At 33.8% G+C, this 21716-nt stretch overlaps 1 protein-coding gene across 7 annotated transcripts in view; it reads left to right on the forward strand.

Annotated features, from left to right (window-relative positions):
• LOC116344128 (calmodulin-A-like) overlaps window positions 1-21698 on the forward strand; it is a 65374-nt gene extending 43676 nt beyond the window's left edge. For 2 of the 7 annotated variants that reach the window (XM_031772543.1, XM_031772542.1), the window contains exons 2-9: window positions 9933-10250; window positions 10620-10661; window positions 12696-13004; window positions 14443-14476; window positions 14587-14688; window positions 14840-14975; window positions 15080-15228; window positions 15303-21698. In XM_031772543.1, the coding sequence (XP_031628403.1) occupies window positions 10158-10250; window positions 10620-10661; window positions 12696-13004; window positions 14443-14476; window positions 14587-14688; window positions 14840-14975; window positions 15080-15228; window positions 15303-15334 (897 nt within the window). In that variant the 5' untranslated portion in view covers window positions 9933-10157 and the 3' untranslated portion in view covers window positions 15335-21698. Of the gene's footprint in view, window positions 1-9815; window positions 10251-10619; window positions 10662-12695; window positions 13005-13766; window positions 14264-14442; window positions 14477-14586; window positions 14689-14839; window positions 14976-15079; window positions 15229-15302 lie in introns of those variants that run through there. The other 5 variants (XM_031772541.1, XM_031772545.1, XM_031772544.1 and 2 more) reach the window with 5 other exon arrangements.
• Window positions 21699-21716: the final 18 nt, after the last annotated feature.

Raw genomic sequence — 21716 nt, forward strand, 5'->3', positions numbered from 1 at the left:
GGAAATTGCAGAATGCATTAAATAGTTATGGATAAAATGAGTGAGTTTAGTTTTGTAATGCCATTTTCTTGATTGCTCTCAAGTTCCATTGCTTGAGTGCTTTGACCGTGTGTCGAGTATTCAGTATGTGTGTGTGTGTGTGTCTATCGTAAACATACCACATAATATTTATCTGTTTATAACCAAGTACTTTGGCCAATTTGAGCATAGTGAAGCTTTTCGACAGAGCAATCGAACGGAAGCGTTGAGCGTGTACAAACAGATAAAGTGAAAAACAAACGTAAATTCGTATACATACACACCGATTCAATCGAGTCTTACGTTGGCGTCGTCATCGTCCGTGTTCGTTGTTATGGCAAGCCCAGTTGAATTCGCCAGACCCAATTGAATAATTTACTTGAAAAAATCACCGTTGACTTGTTAGTTCCATTATTGACAACATTGTTTATTCATAAATTTGATTAGATCCGAGGATTTATTCAATCTAGTATTGTACATACAATGCATTGGCCATGTTATTACCGACGCTAAAATGCCACATACACATAGAAAGAGAGAAAGATAGAAACAACGATACGGCAATTAAATTGGCCTGTTAGTTGATTGCCACCAAATAAAGACAACTTTCAATAAAGTTCATCGTGTAAACACACCATGACCACGAATGCCGATTTTTCCTCGTTTTTAGTTTGTTTGTCCCTTTCGATCGATTATAATAAGTTACATGCTTTTGACGAAAACGTGATGGTGTGCACACAAAATTAAAGTTTTTCGAATCGAATAACCAGTCATTAACAATTTAACATTCAAAATATTAATAATTATATTTATATAGCATTCCCTGTGGTTGGCAATCAGCATGAATACAATTCAGCACTTTATTCTAATAGTTTTCAATCAAATCCGCCACCAGGTAAATTAATACCTGTATAATCAATTTACGGTTGGTTTGAGCGAAAAGTTTTCCCGTATACGGAATAAAAGCCTCATTTAAAATGCCACTTGTAAATGTAAATAAAAGTAATCATAAATGTTATGGTTCAAATTAATTACAAAGAACGGTTGAATAAGCAAAAAAGAGAGAGAAACCTGAAACAATTGACCTCTGTTCGAGGAATTTCGATGGTGGCTTTTTTTGGTTCTTTCATTTCGTTGAAAATTCGGGATAGATTGATTTCGATTACAAGTTGTAATTGTGGCGCAATTAAAATGCCTGACCATGAATGTGGTGAAGCGCGATTAACCGAAATACATATTTCAGGCCATTTTAAGGCCTATTATGTATTGGCCATCCCCCCTGCCAATATTGTGAATTGGTGCGGTGGATCGCGTGTGAACATACCAAATAGGGATTACGAGCTTTTATCAAATCTTTCTGCTCTATTTAGTTCGATGTTTATTTGATGGAATGGTTTTATTCCAATTCCATAATATTTTTTTTTGTGTGTGAATTTTATACATTGTTTAGATTGATTTTTGCCTTTTGCAAAAAGTGCACGGATTTTTGAATTTGAAAATAGGTTAACTATCGATAGAATCGTATAGATTTGCCGAATGACGAAGAGATTCAATAAATTTTGCCCCGCGTCGAATCGAAATAGAAAATGAAATACTTTGAATGAACAACAACAATAACAAACGAGCGAAAGTAAATGTTTAAAATACGTGTTTTGCTTTCATTTCGTTCGTGATAAATATCGCTCATTTTCATTCAAGTTCTTTCCGTTTTTTATATGCTATGCAATAGAAACAGGACGCGCGTGTGATAGGCTATATAAGCCAAAAACTATGAGCTTAGACGCGCAACAATGAACGTGTATTTTAAGGTTTTTTTTATTTTTCGTTTCGCTGCCTTTCTTTTGAATTATTGCATTCACGGTTTTTGCACGCAACATTTTTCCTTCTTCATTTTTATTCCACCGTTAGAAAATGGATTGAGTTCATTTTCCATTTAGTAATTGTACATTGTCCGGTTGTATGAGTATTTTGGAGACGCGCTTTTACAATTGAAAGCAGCAGCAAAAAAAATAGCGCTGGGCAATACTCTCTCGTTACCATTTCATATTCATGGGGATAGGTGTCTAAACTAGCCTCTATCGCTTGGCATTGCTGCACGTGTAGATTATACGAGTGTTACGCGATAATGTCGAACGAAAAATAAAAGTCCATATATACATGCTGAAAATTACGACAAAAAAAACTCTCACTCATTCACTCACACAAAATCGCGTTACAGATTAGTTTGGATTATTTCCCAAGTAGCGCACATTCTTTTGTTTCAAATCAACTCATATGTGCAACTATTTCGAATGTCATTTGCACACAGTTGTCCATTTTGAAGCGTGCAATAAATGCGAGCGCGATATCGAAATGTATATGGTTCGAATAAAGGGATGGTTCAAAATGCCACACGTTCAAACCATAAATCTAGCAATCACCTAAATAATAAAGCGATTGAATAATTTAATCGACCATCAAAATCAGTTGTTGCTCGCGCGCCAAAAACTTAAATAGTTGCAATGTGTATAGTTATAATGTTATCTGGGCGAACAGGATTTCTCTACCAAACGAACGAGAGAGAAAAAAATGGTCATAAAACTGTTAATCGCATGTCTTATATACCATGGCCATAAACATAGTATGCTTTTTTATGAATCTGATATAGTCAGAACGCAGCGATGAGAACATTTTCGAAATAGTTGGCTTTTGAAAAGTTACGAAAACGAAAGTTGTTGGCGGAACACAGTCACAGTCACAATGGAAAATAGGCACAAAAATATAATAAATTAAAATAATCGCTTGAAAAGCTATGGTTCGCCCTTTGCGCGTTTCGACCATAATTTCCGTTTTTTAGCATTTTTTTCAACATACCTTCTTTTTTTTATAGTAGTTCAGTGATTCAGTCTAGTCATAAGCTCGCAAGCTACTCTGAAGCAAAAGAGAAAACGAGCGCAAAAAACGGAAACGTAAATATGCTTAAATTTATGGTGTTTTCAAAGCGTCCAAACAACTACGTTTTTAAATCGGTTTTTCTCAGCTTTTATAAAGTCTAATGTTATTAGAAATGAGCTCCGAAGTAGTAAAGCATAGAAAATAGCAGATTTGTCATAATTAATGGCATTAGTGGGCAGTTTAAGCATAACACATATACACAAAAAAAATCAGCAACATATTAAAACGTTTCGTTTTTCTCTGCTTTCTTCTATTACATAAAATGGGATTCAGCAATGTATGTTTCGACGCGTCCATAAATGTTTCGCTTACAAATTCGAAGAGGAACATAATATTCGATAATATTCATAGAAAACAATTTTCTCATCGCCGGAATTGAATTCAGAGAAATGATGAGCGCTCTCATTCCTCTCCCTCTCTCTTTATTCATCCTCGATCTGTGTATATATTTGTCATTTTATTCATATCTTTCAACACAAACGATTAACCACCCCGTGCATCTCGAAACTGTTTGGCATAAAAAAGCGAATATCTCGTTTTGTAAATAACAAAGTAAACATAGTTCAATTTTTTTGCTATCGACTGTCAATTTGCGACCACTTTATCATTTCAACTGTAACAAAAATGCCAACAAAATGTGCTATTGTAAGGTGGAACTGGTGAAAAGGGCAGATAAATGACAAGGACAAAAAATTATAAATGGATTCGTTATTTTGTATAAATAATGATTTCATCTGCGTCGTGCAACAAAAGGTAGCAACAACAAGCAATAACTATGTTACCATTTTAAATTATTCCACACAAACTGTCAAAGAAGTACAATGTAATCATTGTAACAGCGATTGCCGAACGAAATGCGAATTTCGAATTTAAATGGATGTGACACACAAAAGAATAACTATACGAATTTGAATAAGATCTCAACTCTTTAAAAATTTTAATAATAAAACAAAAACTGGAAAATACGCTGCATTCTTTTCTACAAGGCTTTTGTGCTGCTGGTCGATCCCACTCCAGCCTCCGTCATCCAACACAATACAATACCAATAGAAATGGAAAAATATTTTACAAAAAAAAAAGAAATCATGAAAAACGTGACCCAAATTGAAACGTTGCCAAAATAACGGATAACTAAAATGTAACAAGATTCAAATTTAATTTCATTTTTCATTCGCTTTCTCTTTCATTGAGAAAGTCAGACACAGTGTGTATGTGTGTTTGAGAGAGAGAGAGAGAGAGAGAGAGAGAGAGAGAGAGAGAATAAAGAAGTCTGTGAAGATAAAGTGAAAGAAGAAGGTCAATATATTCCGCATACATAAAAAGGAACTACTTTTAACTTGTTTGTTTTGTATTTAAAGTAAAATCCAAAGTCCATATCCTTCGAGCAATGTGTAGTATGTGTACAAACTATGAAATACGTTTTTTTTTGTTCGTCAGTTTTTCCACTTTGCCAATTCTCGATACATTTTTGCCAAATTAATAAAAATAAAATGTGATTCTCGGGCACAGAAAAAAAAACGAGCGCAAAAAATTTGAACTAAAGAAAAAAAACCTCATATGTGAGTCGAGCGAGTGTGTTTGTACATGTCGAAAGAGAATGTATATATATTTTGATATTGACATTGATTCGAATGCATTGAAGCGATAAGAGCTCTTTGGTCGGATGAAATGCTATGAAATCTGCAAATAAAAAATAATTATTTATACTGCATTGAATTATTCTTGGTTCAGCGAATTAATTGGATTTCATTTGGAGGTGCACATCGAATGATGCACAATAAAATGATGGGCTTAATAAAAAAATGTATGTAAATGTGTGGAATTTTTATGAAATAACAACTGTGATTGGCAAATGCTATTGATACGTACATATTCATGCCCCGTATCGTATTGCCCTGTACAGAAAATAAGTATTTTTTCACCCCTTCATTTAAAAAAAAAACAACAACAATCGAATTCAATGTGTAACACAAATGACTGTTACATGCACATGAACACCTGAGCCACACCAATCAATACTGACGGTTTTTGTTTAAATAGGACACGTTTACTTGGATTTTATTGAAAATTGTTGTGGGAAAATTCACCGTTTTATGGGCATTTTACATTCATCTCGAAAAGCACTTGCCCGTTATGTTTGTGGCCCCGTATACCCTCAACTCATCACACTACAGCCAGCAAGTATACAACAAAATATATACAATTTTTCGGCAGATTGCACATCTGTAGCTGGGCTTAGGTGTGGTTTTACATTGTGTGTTTGTGTCATTTCAGTCTGCCTGTTGTTATTCTTATGAATGGCCCCGAAAAACATCAAATTCCCATGAATATTTAGTTAGTGCGAAAAATCTTTCGAGTTATATTGCAATTTTCATGCAAAACACTCTTAAACACACACACAAACCGAATGAGCTTGAGATGGGGTATGGTGCAGTGCGGTGTATGAATGAATGAGAGAGTGCATGCAAATAATATGTACCATGGTAAAAACGACCGCCTTTATCTCAATATTGGAATTTGTGTATTTTCGCAAATTTTCACATAAACTCATGACCACAACAGCTGTATTCCGTTTCAAAGTGGTCGTTTGTGTCCGGTTCCGGCAGTTACCTACCTGGTCGAAAAAAACACATACCAAGAAGGAAACAAATCAAATGAGACCATTTCTCACAATCAATAGCGAAAATGTTGGAATGGAAAAAGACAGAAACTGGCAAAATTATGATTGTTCATTATTAGCAAACCGTAAGTGCTACATCGTTACTGCTTTGTGGGTGGCTCAAAGCTGTCTGTATATTTTCTGCGAAAATGGAATAATATGCTCATTAAAGAGGAAGTCGAAGTCACAGTGCCCATATGCTTTTTTGCAAGACACAAAGCACGAAGATATTTCATTTCGGCATGTGTTCCGTAATTTACCGATGTCGTTTGCCAGCTTTATAAATTGCTGGTTGTATTTCAAAGGACAAATAAATTGTCCGCGCACAAATTTCAGTTACATTCTTTACTCTTTGACTCTCCTCTCGACCGCATGCATATTAAGTCGTTTCACACAAAATTCGAAGGCAAATTCAAATGCAAATGCAATTGCCCAGTACATATTATGTATAGGATGGCATTTATGTTCTATTTAATGTCACACGACTTTGTTTAATCAGTTGAGTTCATATATGGTTAAATAACCAAGCGGGGGGTTCGTTTCTCTCTCTCTCTCTCTCTCTCTCTCTACAATGTGCTCGAATTAAGCATCTACTCGTGCAACTGCAATCGTTAACGGATTTTGTATCCCTCTTATGTATATGTTTGGTACACATACACATATTTATGGATGGCAAAATTGTAGCAAAATCCGATGTACCAACAAGAGGACAAACTGGAATTACCAAGAAGAGAATTGTTTATGCATATTGCATTGTTATGGTGCTGTTGAGTGATACATCCTGATTGAGTATGAATGAAATGAGCGCAATTTTTGCTTACTAAGAGAGAGAAAGAGATGTCGAGAATGTGTTAACTGATATGAAATTTCTTTTGTACAGCGATATGAGATAAAAAAAAGCACTCAACACAACCGATTGACAATGCTAAATGTGATGCAATGATAAAATACATAACTGAGAATGTTCAAACAGAAAAAAGCATCATTTGGCTTAAATATGTAATCAGTTAAGCCATCCGTAAAGAATGTATTCGAATTTTTCATATTTGCTACTTGCAATAATGAAACAAAAAAAAAAATTATGAAGAATTAGGTCGAGTAAAGCCGAGACAGAAATTCATCCACATATAGTATCCACTTTGTTTATGTCTTGTTGAATCAAACTTTGGTCGCATTTATTTGAGGCGTACAAATAGTGCACTTATTTGTTTGTTTGTTTTTATTGGATGGGATATTATTGCTTGCCGTGACATCGTATCTATATTGTTTTTGCCTTCAATTCCCGGGAATTTATGCCATTTTTATGAAAATTTCCTTCCATTCGTCTCTTCTGTTTCGGACCGGATTATGCCAAATATGTGCCAAGCCTCTTTAAATATGTATATTATTTTATGTTTCATGATATCGAAATATTTGTGTAAGTGTATATATCACATCTTTTTATGCATATATATTATTACCATTTCTATTTAGATACAAATCTGGCACATCACATTCCCAAAAAACTTTACTAGCGCGCATTCATTTCCTCATTCACTTTCGCCGTCGGTCTATCTCTCTCTCTCAATACTCTCTGCGCCGAACCTACATCGTATAGACAAATTGCTTGTGTTTGATCCCGCTCTTGCTCGTTCATTTGGCCGTCTCTGTCTCGTTTTGTTCGGTGGAAATTTGACTATGAAATGTGTGGTTCATTTTTATGATATGTTACATTTATTTGGCAAAGCTAAGCATATTTTCACTTTGTTCCACACCCTCTCGCATGATTTTTCCACATCGACTCTACTTTGGGCACAGTGTTTTCTTTGGTGCCGCTTTTTTTTCTCACATTCAGATTCTTCAATTTTTCTTCGGTTTTTTTTTTCTTCTCTCAGTCCATTGTGTTCGCCACTTCCTCTTCATTTTTTTTTTATTTTTGTTCTTCTACTGCTGCTACTGTGTGACAATTTGTTGTCTTTGTCGACGTCTTCAACACTTCATTTTACCGCATTGGATTTTTCCACAAATGAGTATGTCGACTCTCTTAAGGCAAATCTAACAGCAATAATACTAAGCGAACTCAACCCAGAAAACACGAAAAAGAAAAACGAATAAAAATAAATAAGAAAAATATGGGGAGCAAACGATGCGAAAACCAATGTGAAAATTATTCTGAGCTTGCTGGTAGTGCAGACCATATAAAAATCGTACAACTAATACGCTATAGCATTTGTCGCTTAAATTTGTAGTCGTTTTTCATTCGCCACTTTTGATTGCATCGACTTGCTTTCGTCGCTTTTGTTCTCATAATTCGGTTTGTGATTGGGATATATTTTTATTTTCGATTTCACCACACCGAATCCAAATGGCGTGAAAAAAAAGTTTTTTTTTTTAAATTACATTTGAGAATTGCAAATTCTTCGCTTTTTTATCGTCATGGTCTTTTTCGATCATTTAACAACAAATGAGTTTGAAACGAATGACTCAATGGATTTGCACATTGATTTCCGTTGATTTTCAATGGAAAATTGTCACATTAAAAGTCGAATTGAATTAATTAATATATGGGCATAAAAGCAGCGAGGTTGAAAACGTTATTTTGCAATTTACCATTTCGAAAATTCGAAAAAAGAATGGAAGTGGCGAAGTTTGCGACGGCATCTTCTCATGACTTGACACTTTTATACATTTTGGCGAATTTCGGTTTTTCACATAGAAGTTGGGTGCCGAAAATCTCATTTGCTCTTTCCGAGCGAAACTTTTCCAAGCGATGTACTTGGAAAGTATCCGCTGTAATTGGCGCATTAAATTTTAAATGCAGTTTGGAGAACTTCCGTACAACATACGAAACCACTAAAAATGAGGAAATCTACAAAGAAAATAATATGAATATTGCATAAATTGTGACTCAACGCCTGTGTGAAAGTTAAAAAAACCGTTTGTGAAACATTGCTCGTCGGCCCGGTTATGTTTACAACGCAAAATTACAAGTTGTTAAATTGAAAACATGAGCATATTCTTCAATCCCAGTCGCTCTCGACCCAAATCATACACCTTTCGCAATGAATTATATTTTTGTTTTGACAAATTGTCGCCTTGCATGACGCTGAATAACTATTTGAAATTGCTCGAGATGGATAAAGTGTTGTTTTTTATTTTCTGTTCCTCAAGCTTGTGCTTATATCCCGAGTGTGTTTTGACACAAGCTCCACTTTGTTTTCAAAGCTATTTATTTTGAAAAGAGCACAACAAAAAGAAAAAAAAAACACAACAAACACCCATGAACACAATGCTCGAGTAGCTTTTAGTAAAATACGAGCTGACTTTTTCAACCGAAATGACATCTGAAATGAAATTATATCTGTGAATAGAACATTGCAGGCAAGTGAAATATGTGGTCTTTCACAAAATCCACATAAGTGGTTTAGGCTGCATAATTCCATCTTAAATAATTTTTCATCGTAATTTGATAGCAAAATAGAAATATTTAATGCATGAACCCGAGTGCTTTTCATTGGATACAGTGCTTTTTAACTTTTTAATATTGCGTTCATTAAGCGAATAGCATCTTCCGCAGTCCTTGAAACATAAGAACTCATTTAAATACTACCACTCACACACAGCAGAACGAAACAAAGAGATCAAGAGTCAGAAACGAAATTATAAACGTTTTACTCTTGTCATGAACAGATTATGAAATATCACAGATTTAAATTGTGTAAAACTACAAATAGGATTACGCTTAAAAATATGGACATCATTACTTTTAAAAGTGAGGAAAAAAAAATATTGCACGAAATTTCATTTGAATGGCTTACTTTGTGTGTCAGTGCAGAAAGTACCGACAAAGACCTAAAACAATGAAAACAGCAGCTGCAGCAGCAGCAGCAGCAACAGCAACAACAATTTCACAACAGAAAGTTTCGGACCGAATAATTTGGAAAAGAACTTTCATTTGCATATGCGATTAACAACGAAACGGGGTCACTTTCGAGCATAAGAGAAAACAACAAATATTTTCGGTTTGCATTTAACGAAAAAGAATTGGAGTGAAAGAAAATAGTTTACAGCGGCTTTGATGAACTCGCACCCACTCAAAAGAAAAGTCAAAAGTTTGTGCTATTTTGTCGTCGCCGTTAAAAGCAAACCATAATCGATTTGTTGCACTTTGGATTTCTTAATAAAAGTTTGTTTTGAAAAAAAAAAAAAAAAAAAAAAAAAACAGAGAAAAGAAAAACATTTATTAAGTACACAACCAATGCATGGCACGTCATACAATTTATTTAGTATTGAAACTGAATTTAATCGATTTGTTATACACTTGATAATATTGATCAATTAGATTGCGTGATTCAATCGAACAAAGTGAAATATTTGCCGAAAAACTTATGCAAAAAGTCGTGTTACATTTAGTATGCATCGGAAAGTGGCACGTTGATTGAAAGATTGACGCCAATAGTTGGAATTTGAAAAAAAAAAATCGGGAGAATAAGAAAGAAAAAACTTTGTAGAACTAACGAAAATCGAAATCTTATAAACTCAACGAACACAAGAAAATAATCTTACGATGGCCTTCGCAGCAGCGCGTATGATATTAAAAGATAAACGACGAAAGTCAAAAGAGGATTTTGTGCCACCACCACCGAGGACTCGCAGCAAGGTATATTGATGTGAAAAAGTGACAAAGAAAAAAAAACACAGCACATATTCCAAACATATAAATAACTTTATTTTCAAATACACACACCGGGGACAACTTCGACGAAGAAATTCGCTTAGCGAATGTGTTTTCGTATCTTTCAAATAAGAAAATAAATAAATCCAAGACAATTCGAATTGAATCAAAGATAATAATCTTTTACAATACTGTTAGCATTAGTTTAGAGCTTTCTTCAATACTAAACTTTTCTTTTCGATCTAGATTTTTGTGTTTGCTTTGATTTTCTTCTCTATTTTTTCAGTTCTTTTCTATAAATCTATCTCTTCCTTAATGTCTATCTTTCTCTGTCATCTCTATCGTATTTTTCAGGCACGAAGTGTAAGCACTAGTAGTTTCAGGAGTGAAATTCAGGTATCTGTTTCTAGCAGTACTTCCCCATCCGAATAGTCACACACAAATCACAATACAAATTTTAACTTGTTTTCCGTTTTGCTCAACCAAACAAAAAAAAAAAATAATTTATATAATCGCATCAAGCTCCACATATCGATAGATAGAAGCTTCATTCAATTAGATTAGATGCTTTACCTAGAGATACATCTTGACCTTGGTAGACAGCGTTTCACAAGAAGCCAAACAAAATTACTTCATCAACATATATGTTCAGTCATTTAAGAATGAGACAAAAATATGATCCCATTATCGTTCCCCTTTTGCATTTCTTCCTTATTATGAATCAATTTTCGGTTAATTTATTTGCTGAATAATGAATATAAAAATTGAATTTGGTTGAGAATTGGTCATCATATAGCATGCAATATTTATGGGCTTATTCATTGAATTTATGGATGAATTTATTCATTTATGATCGATACGACTCAAGGGAGGAAGAAACATACATAATTGACTATCACCTAAATTAAGGACACAACTACTGTGTTGTATCAATAAAATCGAAACCACAAAAAACGAGAAATAATGACAATGTGATTATGAACAGATATATCTATGGCATGATTGTTAAGTGCGATGTACAATGGTTTGTTTGGTGAATTCATTTAATCAACTTAACAAATTTCGGTGGTTTTGGAGAAAAAAAGAGAACTCGCGTGGGTGCTCGGTCATTGAATTTCAGTGATGAACATTTTCTCTTCCCCCTTCTCCCACTTTTTCTGGTCGAAAAGTGATAGGCGATTAGTCAAGAACACATTCAACAAAAGTGATAAAAAAATCGACCATATTTGTTAAATGCCTACGTTATTGCTGGCTATATCAGAGTGGATATGGAAATAATCATAAAATGAATGACCATTTTTTTGCCCCAAAAAATAGATGGTTTGTTCATTGGTAATGATGTAATTTGAAGCGCAAAACCATTGACTGCCGTATGGAGATTATTTCGTAATTGTATTGTAAACGATAATGTGTGCTTCAATGCACAAAATCTGATGATATTTTCGATGGGCAAAAACGTATTTCTCGCCGAATTTTGGCCATTTACCCAAACAGGTGATTGTGAGATAGACATTGCCATTGATATGAACGGGTTTTTTTTCCAATTCCCAAAAATGAGGAAATTGTAATTATTCGTGTAATGTAATAACACACAACGTGCATTGATTTGTAAACGACGTTTTAGTTTAATGCGATAGCAAGTGTTCCATGACGTCGATTAACTTCTGCAACATATTCCAACGCTGAATTGGTGAACCACACGTGAGTGTGTGAACAGGCCGAAAAATAGCAAATAGGAAACACCAACATCAGCAACAACAACGATGCCAGTAAATGTAAAACTAAATAAAAGCCGCACACATGCCGTTGATGTTCGTTAAACCTTTTGGTGCATTCGGCTGTGGCAAAAATAGATTATGGCTTTTGAGCATTCGGTTGACTTTTTGGAACTATGTGCTATTGTTGAGCCAAAGTTGAATCTTCATGGAAACCATTCGGTTTATCTGTCCATTCTCAAACCCCCCGCCCCCTGTCTACCTCTCTTGCTCTCAGTTTGCGTATGTGCACTCCTTAATTACAAATATTTTTGCTATTTTATGCTTTTTTTATTTATGTATTTCTTCTTTGGACGAATGACAATGCTGCCCATCCAACAATGTTAAATGGAAAAAGTTCGTAGCTCCAGAAACTTTAACCATTATTGTGCGCCACTCATTCGCCACCAGCTAATGGTCGAAATTGAAACTTTTTTTTCGCGGCAACCGTGATACATACTATGTACGCGCAACGTTCATTTCTCGCACATATATACCAACTTTTCATATACCCAAAAATTCCGATTAGACTTCCGTTTAGTTTAAATTTTCAGGGCATGAAATGATAAACACCGCAATTGGTTTGACATCATTTTTTAGTCCTTGCTAAATCCATGGTGCAATTCTATTTCAACCAAAATCAAATAAATATGCATTTTTGTTTTGTTTATTTTAGGCTCGCAATAAGCCAGCCGACGGAAGTAGTCACATCAAGCAACAGCATGGACAACATCCGCAACGTGAACGAACACCGAGCGGTCAACGTTCCGTTGGACATGGACATGGTCACCATAAAGGTTCAGCAACAACGCCAACATCGAATAAACCACCATTCACATCGAAAAGTTCATCACAATCGTTGAATGGCAAACTATCGACAAATCCGTCGGTTAGGCCAGTAACAACGACAACAGCACCAACACGACCCGGGCAAAAGCAAAAGAAGAAGAAGCAAATCTACGATGTCAATGTGACAATCGACTTGGTAAGTGTGCACGAATGTTCCGTAAAAAAAAAACCAAAAAAAACTTTTATTTTTCTGACAACCGTAACGAAATAGAGAAGAGTGAAAACAACATAGAAATACAAAACAAATTGGCCCGAATTTTATCTGTCGCTTTTGTTTTAAAAAAGGGAAAATCATTCGACGGACTTCCTATTAAATGTTCGTGAATCACATTCAACAGAACAAAAGAATTAAGAGCCAAGCGAAAGTAACACACAAACAAAAAAAAACTATATGGATTCGAACACGTTCGTATTATTGTGACGTGGTTCGATTTTGAATTGAAAATTTGGTGATAGCTTTGGCACGAGTGAGAGAATGGGAGAGAGAAAAAAAATTCATCGAAGTTCACATTTCCAATATTTGCCATGATTTGGCTGACTGCGACGCCAAATATTACAAAGCTGCATTCATATTTCAATACTTTTACAAATATTCGATGAGAGAGAGAGAGAGAGAGAGAGAAATGGCTCACACTCGTGCTCGTGTATCTCTCATATGTTTGTGTTTTGAGTTGTTGAGTTGTATGACGACATGTAAACAAGCCAGCGTAAACATATTTGAATTATCAAAATAGCGAATAGTTAAGCTAACAAGAGCACGAGCATCGTCGTATCAAATGCTCTAAAAATAAATCCCATTCGTTGAATCATCATCGACACATCGTTCGCGCATTCAAATATTTGTTTGAAACGAGCGCGAAAAAAAGGAACGAAAATGAGAAAGAATCATCAAATATATTTTTTTATTCGGAGAAAAGTGTGCGTAATAAACGAAGCCATTTGCCTGTTTTCTCTTGGTGCTCGGGTGGATTGAAATTAATTTTGCAGTGCTATAAAATGCATTTTAATATCATTCATCTATTGTAGTGTGGATAGGGAAATATATCGAATTGCATTTCATTTGTATTGTATTTGGTGTTTTGTTTGCGAAAATTGAGTAAATATAAAATTGGTGCATTTATTGCTTGTTTGTGCTTGATTGAATGCAATAAAACGTAACGGTGGCGTTATATCCATAGAACAATAGAGTAGTCACACTCAATTTACTTTTGCTGGAATTTCGATGTGCATTTCGTTTCGGGGCATGTGCCATGACAAACAAATGAGAGAATAGCTAAAGGCAATATAATCGAGATGGCATCCGATGACGTTGTTGTTGTTAACGAAGAGATTTACAGTAAAGAATATCGTCGATTGCGAACGCTAACCAGTCAAACGGATGTTGTTGAAGTATCTGTAAGTTTTCGGTGATTTCGTTAAAAATTAAACATGAACATGAACTTGAAATAATTTACGATGTAAACGACTGAGAAATGAGCATTTCAGCAATGTTAATCGTTTCGTGTAACATTAAATTGACAACATTCAAACGTTGATATAATCTGTATTCTGTTGTTCTTGTATTTTCCAAACAGACCGAATATGGCCTAACCGAGGAACAAGTTGCAGGTATGCTTAAAATGTTTATGCTTTGCATGTAATCACGTTATTTGCATTGAAATTGTTTGCAATTGAAATATGCGCGACTCATTTTTGGTGAACACACATTTTCTGAACAGAATTCAAGGAGGCATTTATGTTGTTTGATAAGGACGAGGACGGCACAATCACCATGGCTGAATTGGGTGTAGTTATGCGCTCATTGGGACAACGACCGAGCGGTATGTGTTTTTTTAAACAGTGTCTTACACAAACCTTTTCATTTTGTTCGATATTTTAATTCTATTATTATTTCCCATCTCTTTCATTCGCTGTGATGCCATTGTCTTTGCTTTCAAATCGTCGTGGTGTTTCTGTCACTTTATTTAATAGAAAATGAACTCCGTAACATGGTGAATGAGGTTGACATTAATGGAAATGGAACAATTGAATTCAATGAGTTCTTGTTAATGATGTCGAAAAAGATGAAAGTAGCTGAAGGCGAAGATGAGCTAAAGGAAGCATTCAGGTAAGATAACAAAATGGTTAAGGTTACATTTTCTAAAGACATGTTCCGCCTTCAACACGATTTAAATTTTGTGCCATGTCATTTTCTATTTAAAACATTGGCAGAGTATTTGATAAGAACAATGATGGCCTCATTAGTTCGACTGAATTACGCCATGTAATGACGAATCTTGGCGAACGTTTGTCAGACGAAGAAGTTGACGATATGATCAAGGAAGCCGATTCAGATGGCGATGGCATGGTCAATTATGAAGGTAAGCCCATTTGAACCCTATTTTCACATCGATGTACACATTTACATTTGCGTTTAATCATTTCTTCCGAACAGAATTTGTTATGATTTTAACTGCCAAGAAATAGTTAAAGCTCGACAACAAAAAAAGCAATGGCTCATCCACAACCGTTCACAAAAATCATAAAAAAAACTAAATAAAAAAATACAGTATATATATTTTCGTCATTTCATAGAATGATAGATGCGGTAGAGATTTTGTCTTGATTTCAGTTTTTTTTTTCTATCTAATCCGCTTTAGCAGCAAAAGTACTCGGCGCAACTACACAAAATATATATATATATGAAAACAGTTGATTTCCTTCGGGAATTATTTCTATATAACATAAGTTTATTGATTTACCATTTCGATTTCAACATTTACGAAAGCGGAATAAAGTGGAGAACGAGCAGATTAGATACTAGAGAAAGCAAAATAAAAAATAAAAATAAAAAATAAATGGAAAATGTAAGAAAACAAATGCAGTAAATTGTTCACTTTGAACATTTAGAAAGAAGAGCTTATCGCTCTGCAGTTGAAAGAAGTAGTATATGCGAAAAATGTGGTTTTCACATCACTTTGAACCAGATAACATGCTATTTATAGACATATTTTGTTGCAGCAGTTAATATCTGTGTAATGTGTATCAGTGTTGAATGTATATGACAGCTAATGGAAAGACGATATGGTAAGAAAAATGCAAAATTCAAATCAATGAATTATGCTTCCATAAATAATCAAAATACTTATAACTTAATGTACGTACATTACAAAATAACTGACATCATGAATGAAAAATCATTCACCAACACACATTCACACAGACACCCACACACAATGACAGAGCCAACAGACAGCTATTGTATTGCCATAATGGCAATGCCATTTAATGGTATTTTAAGTATCTACTTTAAGGTCTAACTTAAATAATTGACCAAATGGAATCATAATTAGACTATTTGCGCACACTATTTGCATTTGTGAACAAAATAAAACTAATTGAATACTACTTTTACAACACCCACTTTTACATTCTTTCATTCATTCACTGACACTACGTCACAAAACCATTGAAAAACAACAAATACGCAAAGAATTGATTATATTTTTATTATCTAAATCAATAAACTTCCACAAAGGAATTAAATTGAATTTTAACTATGCTTCCACAGCTCATGTCAAAGCGACTGTGTAATGTATGCAACAGTAGTGCATACACAATAACAGCTAGGTAAACCACAAAAGCATCACCACATTTATTTATTTCCATTTGAACTACATTTTCTTATTAGGTTCCTTTTTTCATTGCAACTTATATTTACCAAGTCAATAGCTTACAAATGCTTGTCAATAAATAATGAATACAGAATACCCTCCAACATTTTAATTGTTGACATTAGTAGTCAATTGGCTACTTTTTTTCATATGCGTGTGTGAAAACTAGTTTTGCATTATCTCTCTCTCTCTTTCTCTCGCGCTGAGCTACATCAACCGTTACTAATATGTCAACGGACCTGCTTACCATGTATTTTGTTTAAATAAAAGATTTTGTCGCCATAGAGATTCGATCTCCAGTCAGCCTAGTAGGCATGCGTACAGAGCCATGACTCTACCAACATAGCTAAACTAGGCTAAGTAATATATAAGATTTCAAATGGAATATATACATTTTGAATATTGATCAAAATGTAAACAAGAGATCTTAAAACGCACTGAGTGAGTGAAAAAAAAATACTCCACCAATTTAAAAATGAAATGCAAATCTACACTCAAAATGAACTAGAAATAAAATCGCAAGGAATTGAATAATAGTCAGTCATCTATAAACCACTGGAGTAACTCGTTGTAATTTCACCTTAAATCATGAAGATAACTATTTTGATCGTTTTGTTTTTTGGAGTGATTGCATTTGGCAGTAAATTTTCCAAAGATAATGTAAACTTCTACATAATACAAAGCGAACATAGTACACATAAATTAAAATTAAAATTAAGCAAAATGCCAGAACTTCTATCTGAATTGGTAGCCATTCAATCAATTACTGGAAATGTTTAACTTTACTTTTGAAATGCAAAATAAAATGAATCGAATCGAAACCATGTAATCGCCTGTGCAGGTTTTGAGATTCGAAGTTTATCGGATGTTACAAAAATTCCGCCAGAATAATACCGTACTCTTTTATTTTTGCTATGTTCTTTTGCTTTCAATTCCTCCATACTTGCACACGGGTATCCAGCAATCCGTTCTTCCATATTGATAATGCGTAGATAGAAATTAACTGCTTTTAAATGTGAACATATCCAGTCTAGGCATGGGAACTGGCGCTTTTCACCATTTATGTAGAAATCAGAGTGTCCGATGAATTCGAACATACCTATGTGAAGTACAAAATTTGATTAATTTCTATTTTTGTCATTTGTTTTACGAGTAAAAGTGGGAATCGGATAAAATAAATAATGTCCGTTTATATATCCGCAAATGTTGTCGTCTCAAAACTTGCGGGCAAACGTGTAGTCAATATTTTTGGTCCAGATTTGTCCAATTCCCATCTTTACATACGAGAGAGTAAGAAAATAAAAGAAGATTTTACCGAAGCCACCCCCATTTGTATGGATGTTTTTGACCCATTCTGCATCCTTATTGCAGATTCTTTCACTACATGCCTTGTTATTGAAACACGGACCGGCTGGATCTAACGCTGTTATCCAAGGCAATTTTAATCCACTATCTTGCAAATATTTGCCTGTAAATCCGGCCACATGTGCACCAACGCTGTGACCTATTATTTTTTTTTTTTTTTTTCATTTTTAGTAGTCCATTTTCAATAGCTGATGCGATAAAACTGGCAATCGCGTCCCCGACTATTTTCGTATTTCCGTAATAGTAGTTATCAAAAGGCCAACCAATGCCGATTAGATTTACTCTTTGTGGTTTACTAAAATAGGCTAAAGATATTTTTTAGTTAGATTAATTTAAAACAATTTTGTGTTATAGGCTTTGGCCGAAACAGTCACCCAAACCAGTCAATAAGTTAACTCAAGTTAACTTACAATTGTTCCAAAATAACATGCTCTTACCACGTTTGAAGTCTTTTAAAAACCATGGTCCTGATACCCACCCATGGATAAAAACTATGCACTCAATTTCAACATTAAAATTTATTTCTTCAAGTTTCTGGGATTCATTGTATTTTAATTTATGTGTACTATGTTCGCTTTGTATTATGTAGAAGTTTACATTATTTTTGGAAAATTTACTGCCAAATGCAATCACTCAAAAAAAAACAAAAGGATCAAAATAGTTATCTTCATGATTTAAGGTGAAATTACAACGAGTTACTTCAGTGGTTTATAGATGACTGACTATTATTCAATTCCTTGCGATTTTATTTTTAGTTCATTTTGAGTGTTGCGTTGTGTAAACCGCTATGATTCAGCCGAATTCTACTGCGTATAAAAGAAATAGCGAGTACGTCACTGTGCGTTCTCGGTTCTCATACAATTCGTAGCCGCTGTCCACACACTTCGTTCGCATACGGCTCACCCATACATATAAACACATATTTTGAGAATAAATAATGAATTCATAAATTTCGCAAATACTGCTTTGAACTCCTCACCTCTTTTGTCTACAATCTGTAGTGGACAGATTTGCATTTCATTTTTAAATTGGTGGACTATTTTTTTTTACTCACTCAGTGCGTTTTACGATCTTTTGTTTACATTTTGAAAGCTTAGTAGTTTTTTTTTTTACTTTGAATGCATGAACATATGAAAATACATTGGCACACTCAAAACGAATCCAACAACAAAATACATGGTTCAAGCATGTTCGTTGCCATATGAATTTACATGCTCGAAACGAACATATGAAAATATGATAACAGAAACGCATATATAGAGCATTGGTTTTTGGCTATACTACTGACATTCTCCTTAATTTCATGTGTCCCTTTTTCGCGCCGCTTCAGTTCCGAAATCAATAAATCTCTAATGCATATTTCAGTTGAATAAAAACAGAGAAATAATTAGCAAATATTTAGTCCAAACTTGTAGAAAGCCAACAAATCAATATTGCACACTGAAATTCCGAGCACTGGTCACCAACATTCATATATATATATATATATATACATAGAGAACAAATATTTACAACACTAAATCCAATGAAATCGAATTTAAATTTTTCAGAGCGTTTTGCCCTGCTACCGATTATCTGTATCTTAGAACGACTAAAATAAAAATTGATATTTTTTTTAGATAGGCCATAATCAACGCGTATTACTTTCAAAGTGGCGACTTAGTTAATTCAAACACATACGAAATGCATTTATGGCTCCGACTAAATTATAAATTGATTGGAATTTGTGCGTGGTAGGATTTTTGAGTATATATCGACGGCGGCAACGACGACGATGTGGAAATGTGCAAAAATCAGTGTGTCCATAACATATAGAAATAGCATAGTATCGATATCTATACTATATCGGTGCACTATATATGGAAGATATTTCCGCAAGACACCGTAACTCACGATCGAAGTGAGTGCGGACGGCAAACATGTTGACAGTTCTTTCTACTGCCGCACGGCAACTTGTGATTTTTGCCGTCTGCACTCACTTCGATCGGGCGATACGGTGCCTTGCCACAATATCTTCCATATAGTGGACCGATATAGTGTAGATATCGACACTATTTAGTGCTACTTCTATGTATTATGGACACACTGGCAAAAATTGACGTTGTAATTTTACTAAAATTATTTTAGTGTCTCCTCATACTATAGTATTTAAATATACACAATATGAAACAATTGAAAAAAAAAACAATGAAACAACTATTTATTATTATAAAAATTATTGTGTAAACACATGATATTTACATCAAAATATATAAACTAAAATGAACATACAATATCTTAACCAAATCTAAATTTAACAAAACAAAATAATAAAAGACATATATATATCGATTGAATCGGCGAAAAAACAAAACTTTCTGGGGAATAAACAAAAACTCTAATTTAACTATTTTTTGTATTACGAACATATATTTTGCAAATGAAAAACCAATTTTATGTAACCCAGATTATCTATATTGATATATATATTCTATCTTAAAACACACACACACACACCACAAACTATATTTTAGAGAATCAACAGAACTAAATCTGAATCAAAACCTACTATTAACTATAAAAAGAACAGCAGAAATTTTTTTTTAATTAATAACATAAAAAATATATTCACTTAACACACTAATTGGAACTCAAGTCTTGAGTCAACCACAAATGAGATGAATTGAATGTGAAATTATAAATTATCTGTATATGTGTGCATTAAATAATTAAAAAAAAAAACACAAATAGAAGTGTGATCACAATAATGGCGCGGACTTTTTTTTGAAACAGATGCTTTTAAATGTGAAAAATGGCACAAACTCACTCATAGTCGAAATTGAGGCTGGAAAATCGTTCAATTGATGTAAACATTTGTGAAAGAAAGACGCATTCATGCATGTGGTAATAAAAAACGGAAACAATGTCTAAAAAAAGAGAGAAAAGATTTCATGGTTATTGCCAAGGTCGATTTTCCAGCCGCATTATCATATTTTTGGTGACTTAACATTTGACTCATCGTCAATTTTTGCAACATCAATCCAAATAAAAATTTAAAAAGTCTTTTTCCATTTAAAACATACCAAATACAAATATGTCCTATTCAGACCATAAAACACAATAAACATAAATGTTCAAGAACATCAACAGCAACAAATTTAACCATGAATGTAGTGTTATGAATGTACGTTCAAAGAAAAATATATTGAAATAAAAAAAACACTATAGAATAAGACACTACGTAAATTTGATGATGATAGAGAACACAAAAATGGATCGTTTCAATGGCAAATTATATTTATTAATATATTTTCAATAGTTCATTTTTTTTCATATACAAAACTAAATATCTTCATATTACAAATATAATATATGTATTAGAAACGAACGAAGAATAGATAAAGATATGTATACACATCAGAGAATAGCGTTCACAACAAAAAAAAGTAGTCATGTTAAATGAGACCGATTTTAGAAAGGCATTTTCTATCCGCAACGAACAACAAAAATATATTGAATTATCACTAGCATCTTCCATCGGTTAGTGTGTGTTAGTGATGATACGCGTGTGTGATCAAATGATATTTTGGTATTGTGTGTGCGAATGTGTTTGAATCGATGATTTGCCGGCCAAACACTGTTTTCATAGCCAATAAGTTGAAAATCTCGAGGACAATATATGACAACAACAAAAAAAAACATATGCGAAACATATATAAAATATCCGACGAATGACTTGTATTGTATTATTTAGAAATGAACTGAGAAAATTGACATTAAAAAAAATCATTTACAATAAATAAACCATTGATCCAACAAAAATTTAACATGTATTTTCAATCTAATTTTTT

The sequence above is a fragment of the Contarinia nasturtii genome, unplaced genomic scaffold (assembly GCF_009176525.2).
Source record: "Contarinia nasturtii isolate CC-2019 unplaced genomic scaffold, AAFC_CNas_1.1 Cnas_scaffold_1037, whole genome shotgun sequence".
In the NCBI taxonomy this organism is placed as follows: Eukaryota; Metazoa; Arthropoda; class Insecta; order Diptera; family Cecidomyiidae; genus Contarinia; species Contarinia nasturtii.